This window comes from Microcebus murinus, chromosome 2 (genome assembly GCF_040939455.1).
Source record: "Microcebus murinus isolate Inina chromosome 2, M.murinus_Inina_mat1.0, whole genome shotgun sequence".
NCBI classification, from domain to species: Eukaryota; Metazoa; Chordata; class Mammalia; order Primates; family Cheirogaleidae; genus Microcebus; species Microcebus murinus.
This window is the reverse complement of record NC_134105.1, coordinates 53,667,827-53,691,258: the sequence shown is the minus strand read 5'-3', so window position 1 is coordinate 53,691,258 and position 23,432 is coordinate 53,667,827. Positions and strand designations below refer to the sequence as shown.

General features: G+C 37.6%; 1 protein-coding gene across 4 annotated transcripts; it reads left to right on the top strand.

Moving 5' to 3' along the window:
• Positions 1-19,944, top strand: RPE65 (retinoid isomerohydrolase RPE65). 4 transcript variants are annotated; one of them, XM_012767254.2, is made up of 14 exons: positions 1-60; positions 1,134-1,216; positions 2,566-2,716; positions 4,190-4,297; positions 4,401-4,542; positions 7,991-8,138; positions 9,338-9,419; positions 9,661-9,793; positions 9,901-10,040; positions 10,658-10,787; positions 17,313-17,427; positions 17,524-17,618; positions 17,729-17,840; positions 18,964-19,944. In XM_012767254.2, the coding sequence occupies exons 1-14, from the start codon at positions 44-46 to the stop codon at positions 19,113-19,115; spliced, it is 1,608 nt and encodes a 535-aa protein (XP_012622708.1). In that variant the 5' UTR covers positions 1-43; the 3' UTR covers positions 19,116-19,944. The 4 variants fall into 4 exon arrangements, with proteins under 4 accessions (XP_012622708.1, XP_075866937.1, XP_075866941.1 ...); XM_076010822.1 differs by lacking the exon at positions 1,134-1,216; XM_076010826.1 differs by lacking the exon at positions 2,566-2,716.
• Positions 19,945-23,432: the final 3,488 nt, after the last annotated feature.

The window sequence follows — 23,432 nt, the reverse complement described above, 5'->3', positions numbered from 1 at the left end:
CTTCATTCTGCAGTTGGTGCCAGAATTCTTGATCCTGCACTGAATGAAAATGTCTATCCAGTGAGTATCTCTGGAAGATTTTTTTTAAATGCCTCAGTGGGTTCACAGTGAATGTGCCATTTCAAGAGCTTCTGAAGAGAAGCCATTGATTGATGACCTATTTAGGGAAGACCCTTGGATTTTGGTGGGGAATTTTCCCCTATGTGTGTACTGAAGCAAGTATCTAGAATTCAGATCTAAATTATGGTGGGGTCTGTGTAATTAAACTGGGGCTGTGAGGATCTCAGGTAGACTTGGGTTACACTTCTTGTCTAGTCATTTCCTAGCTAACTTTGGGCAGATTACTTACTTTTCTAAGTCTAGGTTTTCCCATATCTAGAATGGCTATAATAATAGTACTCGCCCCATTATGCTATTCTGAGATTTAAATGAGCTAATCCTGAGCGAAGTTCTTTTTATGGTTTTATGGTGTATAGCACATAATGAGTGCTTAACAAAGGGCAATTATTATAACCTAGAGTCTGGTCAGAGATTCCACAGTAAGAAGTTATAAAATGGAGCCAAAGAGAGGAGGTAAGAAATCAACAACAATATAGAACCTGAATCTCCTGGTCTATTTTTAAAAAGTATCAGAGCTCCTGGGGATTGGTAGAGAAATGAAACGATCGAGGGAAATGATAGTATAATATGGGTGAATAACACAGGATGAGGTACCTGACTGGAACCCCCCAAGAGAGAGAGGAATGAGTCTCTCCGTGAGGAAAAAAAAAATTAATGAGGCAGTGAGCTGAGAGGGTTGATAGGGCCCGGAAATGCTGTGGGAATGAGCCTGTCTAGGATCCAAATTCAGGAAGGGAAGTGATAGCAGTAGGATGAGTCGATTTGTGTTCAGAAATAAGTGAAAACGGCAGAGGGTAAGATCAAGTCCTCTGTGACCGCTGACACTAATAAAGAGGTCATTTCCCCTGGCATCAAAGGAGCGCGACGGGGCCCGCTGCGCCGCGGGGCGCGTCCCTCCCGCCCGCCCTGCGTGGAGCCAGAGGGCGCCTTCCCTCCGCGAGCTCTGCCTCTGTCCCCGCTGACTTCTTTTGAGTGTAAACACAGGCTTCTTCCTCATTATTCCACCATTTCAGAGTCGAGCACCCTGCTGGTGGTTACAAGAAACTGTTCGAAACTGTGGAGGAGCTGTCCTCGCCGCTCACGGCTCACGTTACAGGTTGGTCTCCCTGTCTGAGCCACCCGCTGTCCTGCCGAGCTCTGTCTTGTTTGGCTTCTTATTTGCTGGCGGCTGTCAGCGCCGGCTCCCCGTGTGGGGCACAGCGAGGGGAATCAGGTGGTTTCCTCTCATTACTTCATTTCTCTAATGTGGAAAAATGCTATCTAACCTTGAGGATGGAGAGTACACCCTGGTCATCTTCAAGCCGTCAGCGCTTGACACATAGTAAATGTCCCATAAGTGGTGTCTGTCCCACCAGTGTCTGAATAAATGAGGGTCTGGTGACAAGCACCTGTGAAGATTACATTGAAGGGGGGTGGGTTTCATATCTGCTACATTGGAAGAATGTTGGTTCTGGAGTCAGGAAGAGGTAGATGCTAATCACATCTCTATCATTTCACTGTCTGTGAATCCTCTAAGTTATTTAAACTTTCTAAGCCTCAATTCCCTTACATACCAAAACCAAAATTTACCTAATGGAGATGTTGTGAAGATTAAATGAGGTAATGTACATAGGATGACTCACCCAATATGTGACACTTAAAGTGATCAATAGATGGTAGATATGATTACTGTCACCATCATTATTAATAAATAGAAAATAATCCATTTGCTTAAAAAAAAATCGCTGGCAAGGATTAAGCAAACACTTCCAAGCACCACACTTTTCAAAGGATACTAGGGAGCAAACCTAACTGGTTAAACCTAAAGGCCTTGAGGACTATCTGGGGTACCCTTCATTTTGCAGATGAGGAAACTGAGACCCAAAGATGGCATGTGGAAAACCCTAAAGCAGAATTCAAGTCCCTGACACCAGCCCTGTATACTTTCTGCTACAGCAGGTTGCCTTTCATCTAGGCAGTAGTGCACACCCTCAGAGGAATGTAGCTCTAGATGTCAAAAAGTCAGTATACCCTTTGTTTCATTTAAATCATTTCTTCTATAGACACATCTTTTAAAAATATCTTTGTCAAATGCCAAAATACATCAAGCAATTTGAAAATCTTCTTAAAACTGAGATGGCAAAAGGCAAATGGTATCTGAGGAAATCTATTGGGTAGAGAATCCCATTCCCTTCAAGATGCTTTTCCCTCACTCCCCTTCCAACCCTTATCCAAACTCTGGGGCATTGCCACATTCCCCATCATGTAGTCTCCTGGTGAAAGAAGAGTCAAGTCAGCAGACATTTTCTAAGTGCTGCCCAATGTTAGAGCTGGGAATGAAAATCAGTATGGGCTTTATAAAGAAGAGGCTGCCCGATTGGGCTGCTAATAAATTTCACCTTACCAGAGAGGAGCCAGTCCGAAGGCAGGGGTAAGAAGCAGTGTTCTGTCTCCCCTCCACCACAGGCCGGATCCCCCTCTGGCTCACCGGCAGTCTCCTTCGATGTGGGCCAGGACTCTTTGAAGTTGGATCCGAACCATTTTACCACCTGTTTGATGGGCAAGCCCTCCTGCACAAGTTTGACTTTAAAGAAGGACACGTCACATACCACAGAAGGTAAAGGGGCATGAGACTGAACTCCCTATCCCAGGAGTGAGACCTACCTCAGCTCCCCCTCCCGTGTGCTTTTGAATCCTGAACCCATGAGAGGACCTATATATCCACTTCCTTCTCAGAATCCACCTGGCCCAGTGTGTCTGCATGGACACCTGGGAACACTACCGTGAGATAAAAAAGAAGCTAAGAACTAGAGCTTTGGGGTCCCACAGGCCTGGCTTTAAATCCTGTATTCAAAAGACACTACTTGCCTAGGTGGGTGACCTAATTATTTAGGTCTGTAAAATGGGAGAAATAATACTTCATAGGTTCATCACAAGGATTAAATGAGAACACAGTGTCTAGCACATAGGAAGTACTCAATAATAATAGCAGTTATTGTGATGATTATGATTAGTGTTAAGCCATTGCCTATCTTGACTTCTTTCTTTCTTTTAGAATCAGAATGGCCATAAGGAAGGAGGTGGAGGTGCCACAAAGTAGGGGAGGACCAAGTATTTCATAGTGATACCAGAAAGAGAAGTTTTCTAAAAACAAGAGATTATTGCTAAAAGCTTGAAGACCTAAACCATCACTCCAGGAAACCCCCTTAACATCACCATGAATACTTTGTCCTCTGTTTTAATATTCAGGCCTATAAAGTGGCTTTGTTGATCCCCACATATTTCAGACATTGTGAAAAGACATCCAAAGGAAGCATAAAAGGAGACTTGAACAGGTTAACTTTCACTGTTAACAGAAGAGAGACAGATCATGTCAAGCAGCAATGTAGCTATGACAGCATAGTGTGGAGCTCAGAGAAGGCCTTCATATGCCTTCTAAAGACCTAGGTACTTTTTCCTCTTCATGAAAGTACGAAATCAGACTTTAATTAGCTGTCCACCTGAGACATCCCGGGCAATGTATGCCATCTAGTCTGGGATATGCCTCAGCAGATCTGCCTGGGCAAGGGATTGAATTTAATAATATCTACTTGTTAAAGTAGCAAAATAAATTTTAAAATTGAAGTAAAACACAAGAGGGACAGAGAGAGATTGAGAGGAATACAATTCAGCCTGCCATGTTCTGTATTTCCCCAGTAAGTGTAGCTTGATAAGTTACAGGCTACAGGGGGAGGTCCTGTGTGAACTGCCCATGGGGCTGCATGGTGTGACACAGGAAGTTCACATGTTCCGGTGTGGGCAGACTTCAGTTTGAATCCTGCTTGGCCAGATATGCCAGTCACTTAACTTCTCTGTACTCAACCTCCTCATCTACGAGGTTTAGCAGATATAAATTTAAGCTCATGGAACATTGTCTCTTTCTCCTTTGGTCACCCCAAGAAAGTGAGCTGAGAATAATCTTTATTCTTCATGTTGTGAAATGTGTGATTCTGACTTGATGAGGACACAGAGAATGACCATTCTAAGCTCCACATGGCCTGCACTGACTGCCCCTATCTGTGACCCTTTCCTGTATCTCAATGTCCTTCAGGTTCATCCGCACTGATGCTTATGTCCGGGCAATGACTGAGAAAAGGATCGTCATAACAGAATTTGGCACCTGTGCTTTCCCAGATCCCTGCAAGAATATATTTTCCAGGTTACTGAAACTAAACTGCATGTTTTTCAAGATATTTTGCATTAGCCCTTTTTCTCTCATGGCTTGAAAGTTATTGAACTGAAAAATTCATTTGCTTCTGCAGGTTTTTTTCTTACTTTCGAGGAGTGGAGGTTACTGACAATGCCCTTGTTAATATCTACCCAGTGGGTGAAGATTACTATGCCTGCACAGAGACCAACTTCATTACAAAGATTAATCCAGAGACCTTGGAGACAATTAAGCAGGTGGGCCACAGTGCTCAGGTGATGTCACTCAGGAATTTAGAAATTGGAAACTCAGAATTAAATCAACTGTGCAATTTGGTGGAAAGAATATGAGAGCCAGATTAAGTTTCAAATCTGTGCTTTTTCACCAACTACTAGCTATGTGACATAGGGCAAACTTTGTTTCTTCATCTGTGAAATTTTAAAAGCATATATGGATTGGAGGAAAAATCATATAAAATGCCTAAAATATTCATTCATGATACGAATATTTATTGAGTGCTTTTCAGATGCCATAATTTGTGCTAGATGCAAGAGGTAGGTCAATGAGCAAGACAACATGGTCCCTGATTTCATGGCTTTTATACGGTAGCATGGACCTGGTACATACTAGGTGCTCAAAATATTGCAGCTGTTGATATTGAAAACCATGCTATTTGTGGTTCTAAGTAAATACATTGCACCAATTTGCCCCTTCTTATAGATGCTTATTAGAAATAAAGATATATGTTAAATGAAATAGCATAGAACAAAATATCAGCAATATTAGAAAGTGACAATTTCAATGAGAATTTAGGCAACCTCAAAGGAGCATTACTTAAAATAGATCCTCGTTTTCAATCAATATTTATTAATACATATCTATTTGTAAGGCATTGTTCTTATCTTCAGGAAGCTTAATGTCTAGATGGGGAAGTCATACAAGTACAAACTATTATAAGACACAAAATGTGATGAGTCTTTTAAGAGAAGGAAAACCTAAGAAAGCACAGATAAGAAAGAAATTATTTCTGGGGGTAGTTGGGATGCAAGGTGGGGTGGATCAAGGAAGGTTCAAATGGCTTGCATTTGAGCTGGAAGTTAAAAGAGAGGTATGACTTCAGTGAATTTGAAGAAAGGACATTCTAGGTGAAGAGGGGAACATGATCAAAGGTGAGATAATAGAGGATATGTTCATGCAAACTCTAGTATAATGTCTTTTGGATAGAGTTGCAGTTTTTCTCAGTGGAAGTACTAATGGCATTGGAGAGGAAGTGACTCATCATTGCAGGGACTGTCCTATACATTGCAGAGGTTTGGCATCCCTGGCCTCATCCACTAAACACCAGTGATGTCGTCAATCATCATACAAACCTAAAATGCCCCTGACATTTCCAAATCTCCCCCTGGGGGACAATCACACTCCCAGCTGAGAACCAGTCATCAATGTCCGGGGACACAGGATAGGGTGACATTAAAAGCTTGAATAATGACCTAAACATTTGGAATAAGTCATTTAGCTAACGGGAAGCTACTGAAAGTTTTTGCTCAAAGAAGTAGTAGTATAAGCACAGCTGTACTTTAGGATGTTTAAGTGGGAAGCCATGTGTGAGCTGTATGGGAGGGCAAAAGAGATAATGTATAGTTCCCAGTAGGTAGAATTCAAGACCAGAACTATAAATGCAGTACTAGTAGAAATGGAAAGAAAAATAGTCTCAACATGGGTCTCAATATCACAAGCTGATCTATAATTTTCCACAGACTATTTACTAAGTCTTAACATGTACTTTCCCTGGCTCTTTCTTGTTTTTGATGTGTGTGTGTGTGTGTGTGTGTGTGTAAAACCCTGTACAAGTGTGTATGTAGATCATTTAGAGAAGAACTGAAGCTGAGTTTCTCAATCATTCATTGGACTCTGACAGGAAATCTGTATTGAAATTGCATGGTACTTTAATTGAAAATGTAGAAGCTAGAGTACGGCTCCAGAATAGACTTTATTAGAGGTCAGGTTCAGTTGTGAATAGTATCATACCCTGACTTCATATAAAATTATAGTTTTAAAAATGTGAGATTTTCTTTTGCTTACTATTATTGAAATAACCTCCTAACCAGAGCCTTTGCCCCCAGCCTGATTGCCTTAAATACAATTTCCTTAGTGCAGCAGGAACAATTTTTCTAAAATATAAATATGTTACTCCATCTAGAGAACCCATAGTTTCCAAAATAAAGTTCAAGCAAAATCCTTTGTGGTTGGCCCATTCTCACTTCCCTCCACCATGCATGCCCTTCACGGCAGCTATGCTGAAAACTAGTAATCCCAAACAGCATGTGCTATTTCACAATTCTATGTCTTCACATTAAGAGTCTCAAGCCACCCCCATGCCCCTGAACACACTGTCATCCTGCTCTACCTGGCTAACTTCTAATCACCCCTCGAGCATTAGAGAGAGGAAGCCCACCTAAACTCCCAGTATGAGTTTGATGGCTTTTATCTACAGATACTGCTTTGTACTCACTGAATTTTATGCCAACTTTTTGGTCTAACACAATGCTGTCCAATAGAACTTTCTGCAACGATGTAAATAGTCTGCATTGTTCTAGAGTTATTGAGTACTTGAAATATGGCTAATGTGACTGAGGAACTGAATTTGAAGTTTTTTCCTGAAAACTAGTGGCTACCATATGGGACAGTACAGGTCTAGACTGAAGTTCTTGAAAGCAAAGACCTTCTCTTCTCCTAGACCCTGTCACAGTGCCTGTCATCTACCAGAAACTCAAAGACTACCTGCTGAATGATTGAATGAATATATGAATGAATGTATTGCCTATCATTTAAATTAGGGTTCTAAAAAGACGAATGCTTTAAAAATATTTTCCTAATAGAAATAAAAATAATTTTACTTAGTTAAATACATACACCATTAATTATTCTTCCAATAAATTTTTATTGGATAGGTTCCAGGTAGAAATCTGGTGCTGATTTGGCAACATGTGCCTCTATACTCTTGAACAAGACACTTGACCTCTCTGAGACCTCAATTTCTCCTTCTGTAAACTGAGAGGTTTGTGCTATATTTGTGGATCTGAATTTCTTATGAGACTCCAAATTAAATTAAAATGCTGGATCCTTATATTTAATTCCAAGAGATTCATGGTTCTCCTGAAGTTTATTTAGGTTAAGGCTTTCTATACTAGATGAATCCTGAGATCCCTTTCAGTTACAAACTCATACTTGCACTTGTACTATGTGCAAGACACTGGGTTTTGTATTTAGGCTGGACCATACAAAATTGCCATTTTTGTAAACTGAAAATTATTGAATACCAGCAATTTTATACAATTCAATGCAATACAATGAGAGAAGTATAAGGAAGTCCCAGGATTCAAATTTATCATTGTCTGAGGTCAACCTGCATGTTTAAAAAGAAAAGTAACCTGCACAGTGTATGGTATACATCAAATGAAGAACACAGTCACAGAGACTCCAGATTTTAGACACGTGGAGAGTCAGCAGGGGCGTCCCAGGAAAGTTCTGCACTACAGGTAGGAACTGAAGGTGAAAGAATGTAGGATCCAGAGAGATGGAAAGAAAGAGAAAGTACACTTAGGGTGAGAGTGCAAGGGGTAGTGGTGGGGTCAGATCTATGGACAAAGGTGTACTGTATTCTTCTTTCTCTTAACGTGGGTGACATTCACTTTGCTTCCATAGGTTGATCTTTGCAACTATGTCTCAGTCAATGGAGCCACTGCTCACCCCCACATCGAAAATGATGGAACCGTTTACAACATTGGTAATTGCTTTGGGAAAAATTTTTCAATTGCCTACAATATTGTAAAGATTCCTCCACTACAAGCAGGTAAGTTTACCAATCTTTCCTCTTCTGAAAACAAGTATCTATATTGTGAGAAAGTTACCAGAAATACAGAATGCCAGATCAGAATTTCAAGATAGCAGAATTAAATTACTCCCAGGCTTCAGAACAATTGCCCTCACTCCTACCTTACCAGGGGACCAATGCCCATCTCTTGCCCACAGCAAGACACGATGACTTGAAAATACAGAAATCAAGTGGCCAAGTTCTATTCTACAATGTTTCAAGATGTTGTGTATATGTGGATTTGATCATGTACAATTTAGATTCAAATCCAGCAAACATTATTGAGCACTGACTAATGTGCCAAGCAAAATCAAATTAAATAAACATATGTGTATGCATGATAGCATACATACATTTATATGAGAGTGTATTCAATATTTTGTGTTTAATTCCCAAAGCTATAAACAAATCTATTAACTCATTAATACTATAGAAAAAGAATTAAAGAAGAGAAGAGAGTACTCTAGAATTCTCCATTTATCTTCCTTTCATTGCCAGGTTCATTGATAACCATCTTGATGATAGAATTATTTGAATTTATATGGATTTTTGTTTAGTATTGCTTAGTACAGCTCTCGAAGCATAGTCTCTGGACCAACAGCATCATCTGAAAAACTATTAGAAATACAAATCTTGAGCTCCACCCCAGGAAACTGAATAAAAAATTCTGGCAGAGGAGCCTGCAATCAGTATTTTCAGAAGCCTCTATGTGATTCTGATGCACATTAAGGTTTAAAGACCATTGATTTAGTAGTAAATAAATTAAATTTTAACATGCATGAGAATTACTGTACAGAGTTATTCACAAAAACCCATCTATGCTATACATTTTAGGGATCTTAAGATATTGCAAAAGGTGTTTTCACCATACTAACATTTTGCCTTATTCCCCTGACTTAAAACCCACCTCCAGTGTTAAGATGTGACTTTCCTGCTTTCCACAACCCTATATGAGCACACTTTTCCAAATCTGCTGCTATTTGTATTTTCCCGGGTGATTGCAGCTTCACATGAAATGTTACTAAGAAATGCCAATGACTGAGAAAATGAAAATAAGCTCTGAAAAAAAAATCAAGATCTGAAAATGTATTTCTTTGCTTGTATAAGCTATTCTAAATGCTTTGTATTAAAAAAAATAAGAGGCTATTCCAAAGCCTTTTAAAACCACTTTATTTCAGACAAGGAAGATCCAATAAGCAAGTCAGAGATCGTTGTACAATTCCCCTGCAGTGACCGATTCAAGCCATCTTACGTCCATAGGTAACTTGAAGGCCTGTTACGAATCTTCAGGAAAACTCAAGTTTAAAGATTTGTTTTGCCTACCTTTGATACCAATCCTGATCACAACATATTTTTTTTTGCAGAAAACTAAATTTAAGCATAATTAATTTCATGTAGGCACTGTTGATTCATGTAACTAAGCAAACCTTGTGTATATGTATTTCTTTGCACCTTGACAATCAGCTCTTTCATTCACAAGCTCATTTGTATTTCTGAACAGTTTTGGTCTAACTCCCAACTATATCGTGTTTGTGGAGACACCAGTCAAAATTAACCTGTTCAAATTCCTTTCTTCATGGAGTCTTTGGGGAGCCAACTACATGGATTGCTTTGAATCCAATGAAACCATGGGGGTAAGTCTGATTTGTTTGTCAAGGTTGTGATTCTGAAAAAAAGATGTTTCATAATGTACGCTTTTTTCTTTTTTAAATGCATCAAAATATTTCACTCACTTTTCAAGGTTTGGCTTCATATTGCCGACAAAAATAGAAGAAAGTATCTCAATAATAAATACAGGACTTCTCCTTTCAATCTCTTCCATCACATCAACACCTATGAAGACAATGGGTTTCTGATTGTGGATCTCTGTTGCTGGAAAGGGTAAGAATGGATACTGGACAAATGGTACATTTCCTGTTCTTCTTGGAAATTAAGAGGCTTTTACAGAGAGGGAGCTCTCAATATTCAATCTGTATCACATCTAAAAATGCAAGAGGTATGCAAGAGTTAAAAAATATAATTGGAAAAGCAACAGGGAGTCTAGATAATCTGAACATCCAAACCATAGTTAAGGATTAAAAACCAATCAGGTCCATGAACCAGACCTGAAAATAAAAGGACTTCAGGAATGAGCTTAAACTTGACAAAATCTTTGAGGGAGCTTGAACTGCACCCACTCTAGGACTGGGAGAAGGAGGTATGCTTCTTTTCAGATTAGCCAAGTCTCCAAGAAAACAATAGCCCCTAAAGACAAGAACAGAACAGTGACAGAGGAGCAATACAGAAAGTATCTTAAGGCTGAGGTTCTTTTTTTTTTTTTTTTCCTTTTTCACCCAGTGTGGGCAGGAGGAAATTGCTCTGATACACCTGGGTCATTAGCAGTTTCTGGGTTGTGAAATAAAAAACAGGCAGGCACTTATGCTTTTAAAAGGCATGAATCATCTCTCTAAAATTACCTGTAATTGTCTGTGCTCATGTTTGACTTCTTACTTTTGCAGATTTGAATTTGTTTATAATTACTTATATTTAGCCAATTTACGTGAGAACTGGGAAGAGGTGAAAAAAAATGCCAGAAAGGCTCCCCAGCCTGAAGTTAGGAGATATGTGCTTCCTTTGAATATTGACAAGGTAACCTCTTTCTACATGGGGATTTCAGATATAACCAGAATGTTTCATCTTTCTGGGGAATTGTTCTCCAGCTTCATTTTTTTACATAAAGTCCTGTAGTTTCAGAGCTGGAAGGAACTTTAAAAATAAACTAATTAAACTCCTCTCATTTTACAAGTGAGGAAACTGAAGCTCAGAAGAGTGATGCGACCTCACAAAAGCTACTACAGCAGAGCCAGGATGAGAACCAGGTTTTGTGATTCTAAATCTGCTCTTGCTTTATTTACAAAATCCTCTTAAAAATATGCTTTCTCGGTGAATAGTGCAAACCCACAGATTCCTAGGATCCTTTGTCAATAATATAAATACCTTAAGTAATCTGAAATTCTGGAGAGATGAAGCATGAAAAAGTACCCTTGTGGGGAAATCAGCCCATTATTTTGGTTTCTAATAAATCTTCTAAAAATATCACTAGAGGTTAAGAATCATTAATAGCATTAGACAGTCATATCTTTATTTCTGGTTTTTATTCTTTATAGTCAGTGACTGTCTTTTTAGAATAAGCAGAGTGACATCTAGAATTTGTATTGTGATGGATATGCCAGTCAAAATCAAGAAAATATTATTTTCACGTGTAGATCCCTGAGCATACACTCTCTTTTATGTCTGTGTGCTCCCTAGTTGCACAAAAAGGGTTGAGGCAGCCACGTGGAATGTAAAACACTGTACCAAATGCTTAGATCTGATGTCGTGGAAAATTAACCCAATTTAGAACCAGGTATCACTGCTCTTAAGCAAGTTTGTGAGCTTTATGAAGAATGAGAAAAGGTGAGGTTGAGATTAGGTATTATAAATAGGCCAAAGAGCTTCTACAAAGGCAAGGAGGAATTTTAAAAGCAAGATTTAGTCTAGCAATGTGAAGTAGCTGGAGCTGGTTCATTGGGAGCATAGGGAGATGGGTTTGGTAGAAGAACTGGAAAGATAGGTAGGAGTGATGTCATAAGGGGCTCTGTAAGTCTTTGAGCATTCATTTTATAAACAATAGGGAGCCATTGAAGTGCTTTAAGTGGGCTGTAGATGAGATTTGGATCCACATTCCAAAACAAAGAAAAAGGAATGATTTTTCTAAATGTATGGTCATCATTGCCTGAAGAAAGATCACTCAACATTTCCCCAATTATAGAATGGTGAAATTTTGTTGTGATGAACAATGTCTAATGTCACCTTAATCCCCACCTTCTCTTTCTTTCAATAGTTACTAAGTAACCACTACAATAGGCATTGCACTAGTTGTTTCAGTGGGTACCTGCAAAGGACACACTTCTTGTTCTCATGGAACCCATTACCTAGTGTGGTGAGGGGAGGGAAGGTGATTCAGGAATGATGATGCATGTCAGCACGGAGGAGTTCTACGCAGGAGGGGTAAGTGATAGTCAGGTGATGAGTCATCAGACTTGTTTGGGGGAGATTCATGGAACAAAGTTATTTGCAATGAGCAGTCTTTTGGTTGGTGGAGATGAAATTGCAGCAGAATAGTTGAAGACTAGAAAAACAGCATAAGGAGAGACAGAGAAGTGGGGAGCAGACAGAGAGAATTAATTGGCTGTTACCAACTGGTTGGATCATAGGCAAAAGTAGTGGAGTAAATGGGATAAACAGCTATAAAAGTAGATTGATAATCTTGGAAGACTTTAAAATCAGGCTAAAAAGGTTGTACTTTATTGGGCAATGAATGAGGAGACAGTGAAGGCTTTTAAACAGAAAAGCTGATAATTATTGATATTGACATGATCAAATATATAAGAATAGATAGCTAGCAAGGAGAAAAATCATACTTTAGAATAAGTTTTCCAAAAGAAACATTTAAAAATTGCTTATTTTTGAATTAAAAATTTGATAGCCAGAGAATATCGAGACAGAAGAAAAGATAGCTAAGCACAGTAGCTCAGGAAATGCCCATGTGCAGAAAGTGCTGGAAAAAGAGAGAAGCCAGAAAAAGAAACAGAAAGAGCCACCAAGAGTCCTAGGTCCCACTAAGAGAGGGCAATGCCACATAGGTTAGGGCAGGAGAGGGTTATATGGTGCCACTACTACAGACAGGTGGAAAAGGATACAGACTCAGAACCCAACACTAGATCTGATGATCTCCAATGGAGCAGAGTGAGGGAGACAGAAATCAGTTTTCAAGGCTCTAAAAGTGAACAGTATGTGGGAGAAGTTACTGAGTCTATACACTTAAAGGTTTCACAGTGAAAGGAAAAATAGAAAGGTCATAAATTAGGGGAAGGAGAGGCAATAAACAGATCAAGAGAAGGATGTAAAGAGCTAAGGAGAGGAGAGAATATAAAATGACTGAGGTTTCAGTTTACTGATTAAGATAATAGTAGCATCTTTAAAATATGTCAGAACTTTTGAAAAGGCAGTACATTTAAATGGTTAAAAAATAAAAACTATATAAAAAGGCATATACTAGGAAGTCTCACTCAAATCCCTAGCTCCATCTATCTATTCCACTCCATTCCCCCTCACTTCTTATGTCTAACTTTCATTAATGTCTTCCTTTTATTCATATAAAAAATATGATATATGCATTTCATATAAAATGTAAAAAATACAAATATATGTATATATAATTATTAGTTTTCATTCTCTTACATAAAAGGTAACTTTCTATATTCACTGTTTTGTATAGTGAATATAAAAAATGTAATTATTAGTTTTCATTCTCTGACACAAAAAGCAAGTTTCTATATTTACTGTTTTGTACCTTGCTTTTTTCATTTAACAATATATACTAAAAATCTTGCTTTTATAGTCCTTTTGTGAGCATACACAAGGTTATTCAACCAATGCCTCACTGCTGGGCAATAGAATTATTTCCAGTCTTCAGCTATTACAAATAATGCGACAAGAAATAACTTCATATGTATGTTATTTCATATATGTGCAGAATCATCAGTATGATAGATTCTCAGAAGTAAGATTGCTGGGTCAAAGAGTAAATGCATCTGTTAAAAAAAAAAAAAAAGAAAGTCAAAAGGAGAATCCAGATTATGGAGGAAAATAAAGATAATATTACACATTTTTTATATTAAAAACCTAATTTAACATTTTAAAAAGACAGAACAGATGAAAATAATTCAACTTGAAACCACATAAAAATATGTTCAACGTGGACATTTGTACTTACTTTATGCATGTGTACAAATATGTACACGTACACACATCACTCCATCACTTTCTTCACATCACCACTAAGTGCCCTGAATCTCCAAATTTCACAGAATCTCATCAAAAGTACTCTTCAATTTACTCCCCACCTCCCATCCCTTCCCTATGCTGAAAATTTTGCATGCTGTTTACTCATAATTCTTAGTCTAACACCAAAAAAAAATCTCTATTCAGAAGTTCCCTCCACCTTCTTTCTTTAACCAAAATCTAGCTTTTTGCTAAAGACACTGGTCTCGATAGCAGCATCTTCCAGCAGAAGCAGCTTCTACTCTGTACAAGGGTACAGCCCTTTTACAACTGGGCCTGTGGTTGGGGTAGGTGTCTTTGTTTCTTTTTGCTTAGACCGTTGTTCCCTCCATGCATCCTTAAAATACCCCAAGTTTTATGTCATTTCAGCTAATCATATAGCCAAGTAGTGTGTGTACACATACATATATGCGCCCCTCATTATTGCTGTCAGCTACTAACCACCACTTACTCCCTTCTGGTTCAATGTCACACTCTTTCCATTTCTGCTCCTGTCTCTTAGTTCTTGGTGATTTCAATATATACATCAATGGTGATTCGTCTAACAACCTAGCCTCTCAGTTCCCTGACCTCTTCCACTGATCCTGTCTTCCATTCTATCTCAGCCACTCATTCTCCAGTCATACCCTTGACCGTGCCATAGTCTGTAACTATGCTCCTTCCATAATCTCAGTTTTTATCATATCAAGTAATATCAATATCACTTGCCCTACTGCAATTTCCACCAGAAACTTCCAGTCCATTGAACATACTGTTTTCTCACTCTCTCTCACTCCCTTGAGGACTTACCTTCGCTCCTGACTCACTGTAAATGGTACGGTCGATAACTACAATCACCCTCTCCTATAGACCCTCATTTTTCTTGCCTCTTTCTTACTTTGTCAAACTCATTTGTCAAACCCACAACCCTAGTTAAATTCAACTCTCTACCCACTCCATGCTTATACCTCTGAGGCTGAATTTAAGTGCAGAAAATACACAATCATGATAATTAGTCTGATTTTAAATGCATGACCACAAACCTCATTGCTACATTTCCCAACTTCACTTCCTCTCTCACTTTGCTGGTTAAATATTCCATACCCTTCTCTTTTCAAACTTTTAACACCTCCCACTTCCTGCCTCCACACTCATATGCAGCTGATGACTAGGCTTCCTATGTCTCGGAAACAAATGAAAGAAATCAGAAAAGGACCAGAGACTCTTGCCACCACATCTACCCACCCACCAGCATCTGTACTCATATGCTGAATTATCCATCTTCCTATCCAGAGCTAATCTCTTTCATCCTCCCTCACCCACTCAACAACATCACTGTAGCAATTCTCCCCCAGATCTCTCCTAGATCATCATTTCTCTACCCTTTTCAATGGATCACACACATCATGCTCTTGCAAAATCCTCCTCTTGACTTCTTTTGTCCCAACCAGCTACCCACTCATTCTTCCTCTTGTTGGAAGGCACCAGAACTCAATCCGTGATTCCCCTATCTTCCATTGGTCTATTCACTCCAATTTATTTATTTTAGAGATGGGGTCTTGCTATGTTGCCCAGGCTGACCCTGAACTCCTGGGCTCAAGCGATCCTCCAGCCTCAGCCTCCTGAGTAGCTGGGGCTTACAGATGTGCGCCACCACACCTGGCGACTCACATCTTTTTAAAGATTCATGCTTTGAAGCAGCCTCCATTTAAATTTTTAACTTTCCCTTAAACTCAAGATTCTTATATATCCTACTGCCAATTCCACATCTGCATTTGGACATCCATCCAGTAGACATCTCAGGCCTAGTAAAGCAAGCGCTAAACTTCTCATCTTGTCCCCCCCCACACACAAAAAAAAATTTACTCCACCTGCAGTAGTCCTCCTCCTCTTTGTTGGGACACCACTCTTTAATTGCTCAGGCCAAACACCTTGGTGTTCTGCTCGAGACCTCTCTTATTTTCATGCCTCTTCCCCGCCCTGTATCCTATGCATCAGGAAATCTTGACTCTATCTTACACTTTTCACTGACTGCACTGCTACCAGCCTCATCTGAACCATTGTTTTCTTTTGATTAGACTACTCCACGATGGACTGGTTTTCCTGATCCCACGCTTACAAGGGTTGTCTCAACCGAGCAGCCAGAGGGATTCCCTTAAGAATAAATCACAGCCTGTCGCTCCTCAGCTCAAAACCCTCCCATGTCTTCCCATGGCTCACTCACAGAGAAAGACCACATGCTCAGAAGGACCTGACACTCTCCACAATCTGGTCCCATTACCGCTCTTCTCCCCCTTGTCAGTCGACTGCAGCCACACCGCATCTCTCTGATGCTTCTCAAGATCATCCGGCATCCTCCTGCGTCAGGTCTCTGCACAATTTGTTCTCTGGGCTTGAATGCTCTTCCCCAGATACCTGCATTGCTAACTCTCTCGTCTCCTAAGAGTTTTGTCTCAAATGCTGCCTTTCCAAAGATGTCCACCCTGACCACCTATTAAAATTTTAACCCACCTACCCTTCACACTTCCAATTCCCTTAGCCTACGATTTCTCCCTACATTTATGGCATATTATACACTTTATTCATTAATTATATTTATTGTTTATCTCCTCAAACTACAAGGTAAGCTTCAGGAGGACAGGGACTTTACTCTCTGAAATATCCCAAGTGCCTAAAATAGAGTCTAGAACAAAACATCAAGTATTTGATGAAAATATTAGTAAATGGGTATGTGCTTAGAAATATCTCATGGTACTCATTGTTTCCACAAAAACAATCAGGAAAATCACATGTACGTGACGAGAAATCTGAGAAAAAAATCTGGTCCAGCAGTTTTTATATGTTTTCTTTTCTTTTTTGACAGCATAACTGTATGGTTTTTTCCAAACAAAATCAAAACATACCCTAACTATAAAAGAGGTAAACGCTCTTATATTCCCAAGGCAGCTGAAGTCTTTGTTGTTCTTGTTGTTCTGCAGAAAAACATTTTTTATTTTATTTATTTATTTATTTATTTATTTATTTATTTTTTGCAGAGGCCTTTCCTCAGAGGCCTAAATTTTCCTCGAGGGTGGTATTATTTTACAGATGAGAAAATCGGAGAGCTTAAGAGGTTATGTGACTCTCCCAGTGACTCACAGCCAGTGAGTGACACAGGTGCAGACAGCCTGCCGGTCACGTTCCTGCACAGTTTCCTGCACTGTCCCTTCCTGCATGTTGACCTAAGAAAGAACGCAGGAGAGGAGACTCAGGAAGTCTGCATTTACGGCTGCTTGAAATTTCTTTCCTGCCTGTTATTTTCTTTCTTAGGCTGACACAGGCAAGAATTTAGTCACACTTTCCAACACAACTGCCACTGCAATTCTGTGCAGTGATGAGACCATCTGGCTGGAACCTGAGGTTCTCTTTTCAGGGCCTCGCCAAGGTAAGATGATCTAGAGGAAATCTCACATGGGAGGGAATAAATGTTCCGTTCAAAGAGATTAACAGAGTTTTCCTAAGCATGTGCTCTGTTTTGCAGCATTTGAGTTCCCTCAAATCAATTACCAGAAGTATGGTGGGAAACCTTATACATATGCATACGGACTTGGCTTGAATCACTTTGTTCCAGACAGGGTAATCAATCCATCTTACTAATATTAGAACAGAGCTTTGAGTCATATGCTAGTCAAGTAAAGCATGTGAACTGATTGATTGATTGGTTGCTTTTGCTTTCTTACAAGCAGCTCTGTAAGCTGAACGTCAAAACCAAAGAAACTTGGGTATGGCAAGAGCCTGATTCATACCCATCAGAACCCATCTTTGTTTCTCACCCGGATGCTCTGGAAGAAGATGATGGTAATGAAAGCAATGGATGTATCTGAGCAATCTCTTTTTACTGGAGTTCTGTGTTTGTTCTTCAGGAGAGGAATTAGGTTGATTATTCCTTAATGTTCAAAAATGATCTTTAATAGTGCAAATAGGATAGCATGAAAGAAATTGAACTTATTTGAAAAGAAGTTTCATCTTGTGGCCAGGTCTTTTTCGTTACTAGTGGGAAAAATGCTAAAGCACCATCTGGTATAATCGTGGAGCATCAATGTCCGCTGTAGAATAGGGAGAAAAGGACGAAAAATAGCATTATGAATTCTAGGTTTTTGCCTATCCTGACCAAGATACATTTCTGAAAAAGAATAAGCAAAACTGAGTATTCTAGCAAACCAAAGAGTATGAGAAACTCTGTGATTCTAGTTTTGGTTTGTTCTTTTAGTAAGCTGGGGCTAGAAAGGCATCCAGAGCCATGGGCTATAATACAGCAACTCAGTTACAAAGCATCAGTTAGGTAACTATGCTTAGGTGGGACAGGGAGAGACAGTACACCCTGTGGAATTAAAATATCAGAAATCACAGAGAAATAAGACAAAGAATTGTGGGACCATTTCACACTAAATAATTTTACATATACAAACCATGCAGTCAAAACTGCAAAAAGTTTGCTGTCATTGTGTTTGAAGGAAGTCAACTTCCCAGTAGATCTTTGAAATTATAGATATAATGTACCTTACTGCTTTCAAAGCTTTTAATACACATTTTTAATTGATAGTTACATCATTATTTTTGCAGTAGGTAGAGCAGACATTATATTTTTATGTTATAGATAAGAGCACAGATCCATTCATTCAATAGTATTTGATGAGCACCTACTATATTCTAGTCATTGTCATAGGATATTGGGACACAGCAATGAGCAAGACAGGCATAGTCACTGCCTTCCTGGAGCTTATAGTCCAGAGGACACAAACACTTTTAAAGACCTCTTCAGATGATTTCATAGCCAAGTGGTAGAAGAATCAGAACAAGATGTCAAGGCATGGATTTCTTTATTTGTCAATGTACTACCTCCTATATTATTTCAATGACATTTAATCTACGGCCTGGTCTTTTCTAATTCAGTACTGTCTTATTTACTTCTGATTAACAGGTGTAGTTCTGAGTGTGGTGGTGAGCCCTGGAGCAGGACAAAAGCCTGCTTATCTCCTGATTCTGAATGCCAAGGACTTGAGTGAAGTTGCCCGGGCTGAAGTGGAGATTAACATCCCTGTCACCTTTCATGGACTGTTCAGAAAATCTTGAGCATATTCTAGCAAGATATGGTTTTGGTGACAAAACCAAAAAAACCAGTTTCAGGTCTGCAGTCAAATTCTGTTCAATTTTAGCCTGGTCTTAAGTTGCAGATGCACACAATTTTGCAATGTTTTACAGAAAGCACTGAGTTGAACAAGCAATTCCTTTAAAAAAAATATGTATTTAGATAATCATACTTCCTCTGTGAAACAGTCTGTAACTGAAAAACTCATTTACATATTTAGAAATCAAATAGGAAATGAATGTGGAGTTATTAAAATGCTTTTATTCCTATTATAAAAGTACACTTTAAGTACCTATCTGCTCCAATTACTTTTTTAAAAAAGTCCTCTACACCTAATTTGTACATGGCTTTGCTGAGTCAAGGCAGTATCATGTAATAAGGCTTAATTACTAAATGTTAAACCAAACTTTTTCTCAAACCAGGGACTATTTTCTAAGAGTAATCATAGTAATTATTTTGCATATATGTAACTACTCAAAGATTTTCAAGTTTATGAACTTTAACCTTTCCATTTAATATAGGCAATTACTATTATTTCTTATTTTACAAGAAAATTTATGTCTAACCAACTGAGGCCTCTCAACCAAATAACATGTCAGAGATTGTTATATATTAAAAGCTTATGTAACATAAAAGCAAGTACATATAGTAGTGACTGTATTTAAAAAAAAAAGCATAAAAATACTTACAATATCTGTTTAAAATCAAACTATGGAGTAATGTTCAGGATTATACTTTGTTGCCTCATTTGTTTAATTATATTAAGTACTGTGCTATCATCTGACTGACAGAGAAAAAATATTAAATTATTAATAGGTTATTATTATTATTATATCAGGTTATTATTCAGGTATTAATACATTTTAAGCACTTTTATTTTTACATTACTTTCTTACATGGTACAGATTACCAAAAAAAAATAGGAAATTGACAAAAAATTGCATTCAATATCTTAATCTTAGTATCCTTTTATGCACAAAAGCCTTACATATAATCATATTTAAGGTGATCAGCATCATGTTCTGCCAGGGGAAAATAAGAAGGAACAGACTGACCAGGGTATTTGATGCCTCCACTTGGTTTCTTTGTTTAGATAAAGTGCAAACTCATTTTTAAATTATAAGTACTCATAAAAACATACGTTTCAAAGAAAATCCAAAAATATAGAAAAGGAGAAATTATAAAGCAAAATCATACAGAGCTCATCTAAATTCAACAACTATTAAGATTTGGGTACTTGTCTTTTTCATCTTATTTCCCCTGTGGATTTTCAATGTAATCATTATTTTGCCATAGGTAGTAATCCCTAGATAAAACTAGAAATCTTAAAAAGAAAAGGGAAAAAGCCAGGGAATTGCATGAAATATGTCACTGTGGATAAACATCAATCCATTGTTTTTTGTCTTGAGACATGGCACATGGACAGAATTCCACAAAGAAATCTATTTTTCCATTTATTTTTAAAGTGCAGAAATTAAATGACTGACAAATTATTAAGTTTTAGACTTGAAGTCTTCAAATTTAAGAAAATTCCTACAATTCCCATTTCCTACATTTGCCAGTCACTTCCTAGCTTCTTCTCATTCATTTTCCATGAGGTGAGTCTCACAATTCAGGGTGCCCATACCTCCCCCTGTTCCTAGACCACCTCAGTGTGAAGAAGGAAGAAATGCAGATCCTAATAAGATAACATTCTGCCAATACCATTTTACCAACATTGAAATTCTCTATTACAATCATCTCTTATATAGAAAGGAGGCTTAGAAGCTACTATTCAAATCCAAAGATAGAACATGAGCTTTAAAAACTTAAATTAGAATAAGGGAGATTGAAGTCAGGCAAGATAGATTAGTTTGTAAATTCAGATTGAATGAAATAAGAAACCTGCTTTCTAAGAAACAGCTACCCATCTGGGGGATCTAGAGAACTATGTCCTATCTATTTTTTTTTTTAAAAAAACTGTTTTAAGGAAAAAACTTCAATTGAATGAATGTAAATCAACATGTTAATAAGTAGTTATTTTTAAAATAACAAGTTGTTTGGAGTTGATGTTTATTTTTTGTTTTCCATTTTGGGTACCTTATATTTGTCATAGCCAAAGGGAAAGGATAGTAAAACCTTTGACATAATACCAGAGGTAATTAATAACTGATAACTGCCTCATGGCAGACAATCTAGACAAAGTCCCTGTGCTATATTCTAAAGCAGAAAAGCCCAGCAGACATTGAAGGAGTCTATTTTCCAAGAATTCTACAGCAGTATTTCTCTGTCATGCCACAATCTGGCTAATGAATAAAATGCATTACTTTCTTCTGTTAGCCTAATAGGAATAGTATCAATGATTAAGGATTATAGACACATTCCCTAAAGAACATCAAATCTGGTAAAATTCTTTCTCAATGGGAAAACAATCTCTGAAAGACAGGAGAAAAGAAATATACATTTACTGAGTGCCTACTGTATGCTAAGCACTTGCATTCCTAATACTAAACTCATTATGGTACTATTTTCACCGTTTTAAAGAAGAGGAAAGGGAGGCCAAGTTACTTTTCTAATGAGTAGTAAAATTTAAACTGAAATCTACATTTAAATGAAACATTTTCTCCTGAAAATTTAGTTTTTGATACTGTCTATTAATTCCTACAAATTTAAGATTTTATTTCGTCTACAACCACTATCCTACTATTTAGTTACCAAGTCTGGGTGCAAATAAAGATTTTGACTGTTCAGTAACTCTTACTATTGACTAGTGAGACAACATGCCCCTTGAATAATAGTTACTATGTTACAAGTATTTATTATGCTAGGGTTTCCACGAATCAGTCCCTACAAAGTCCAATGTGTACACTTGATACTGTTTTGCAGGAGAGGAAATTAGTCTCCATAAAGTTAAATAACCTGGCCAAGTTTCCACACAAAATTGGGATCTGACTCCAAGTACCATCTGTATCTGTTGGACGCTGAATTACTAAGTGAGGTAGTTCACAATTTCAACATTAGATCATAATTTTCCTTTTGATGAGATCTTTAGAAGCTGGGTTTTTGGTAGTTGCTGTGCCATGCAAGTGCCATGCAAAAATTAAATGGGAACAGAAAAGATGGCAGCAACATCCAACCTAATTCCAATGTTTGAGAAGTTGAGCAATGCCCAAAAAACATAGTTGTTAGAACAAAGATATTTACTATGTCATTTCCATTTATAACTACTTAATAAATAGAACCATTAGGCTTTTTTTTTTTTTTTTTTTTTTTTTTTTTTAGTATAGCAATGCCATAAAAGTTACTGGGACACAAAGAGCTTCATGTACCAAGAAGTTTGGGAATCTTCATTCACGATTCTGGTTTTTAATTTAGTATGCAGAGCTCTAACCTCACAGGACCCAGCTTTGATTTTTTTTAATTCCTCTTCAGAGCAAATAATTTTATATACATTCTTATATTAAAGTTACATTAAAAGGTTTTACTTAATTAAGAACTAGAAAAAATAAGGAAGATGGAAGAATCATATTCAATATTTCTGTGATATGTTTGTTTATGGACATCCTACAAGAGGGAGAATATAAAGCATATCCCAATCTTATTGAAGGACAGAACTCATTTTTATTAGAGCATATCAAGAGACGTATGTTCCAAAGAGCATATTATAATGCTGATAAGCATCCGTGTTTTTAAATTAAGATGTTAATTGTAACCACTAAGAAAATGATTCAAAAAATGTAGTAAAAGAAATAACATGGGAATTAAAACAGTACACTAGAAAATATCTACTTAATGTAGAACAACTTGGTAATGGAGGAAGAAAGGAATAAAAAAGACAAAAGACATATAGAAACCAAATAGCCAAATGGCAGACAAAAACCATACCTTATAAGTAATTACATCAAATTTAAATGGATTAAACACTCTATTCATAAGGCAGAATTTGGCAGAATGTATTTTTTAAATGATTGAATTATATTCTAACTATAAGGAGCACGCTTTAGATTGAAAGGTACAAATAGGTCAAAAGAAAAAGGATAGAAAAAAGATGTACCATGCAAAAAGCAACCGAAAGAGAAATTGAGTCTCTATACTAATATCAGACAAAATAGACTTTAAGATAAAAATTGTTTCTAGAGACAAAGAGTGACGTTTTATAATGATAAAAATGGCAATCAGGAACACATAATAATTATAAACATATATGCATCTAATAGATCCCCAAAATACATGAAGCAAAAACTGACATAATTGAAGGGAGAAAGATAATTCAACAATAATAGTTGGAGATTGTTCAATACCTTACTTTCAACATTAGGTAG

Bases quoted from the DNA above. Each gene is read 5' to 3' on its own strand.
- RPE65 (XM_012767254.2), top strand. The intron at 2,717-4,189 runs GTAAAGGGGCAT...AATGTCCTTCAG, and splicing joins CACGTCACATACCACAGAAG to GTTCATCCGCACTGATGCTT. The intron at 4,298-4,400 runs GTTACTGAAACT...TTGCTTCTGCAG, and splicing joins TGCAAGAATATATTTTCCAG to GTTTTTTTCTTACTTTCGAG.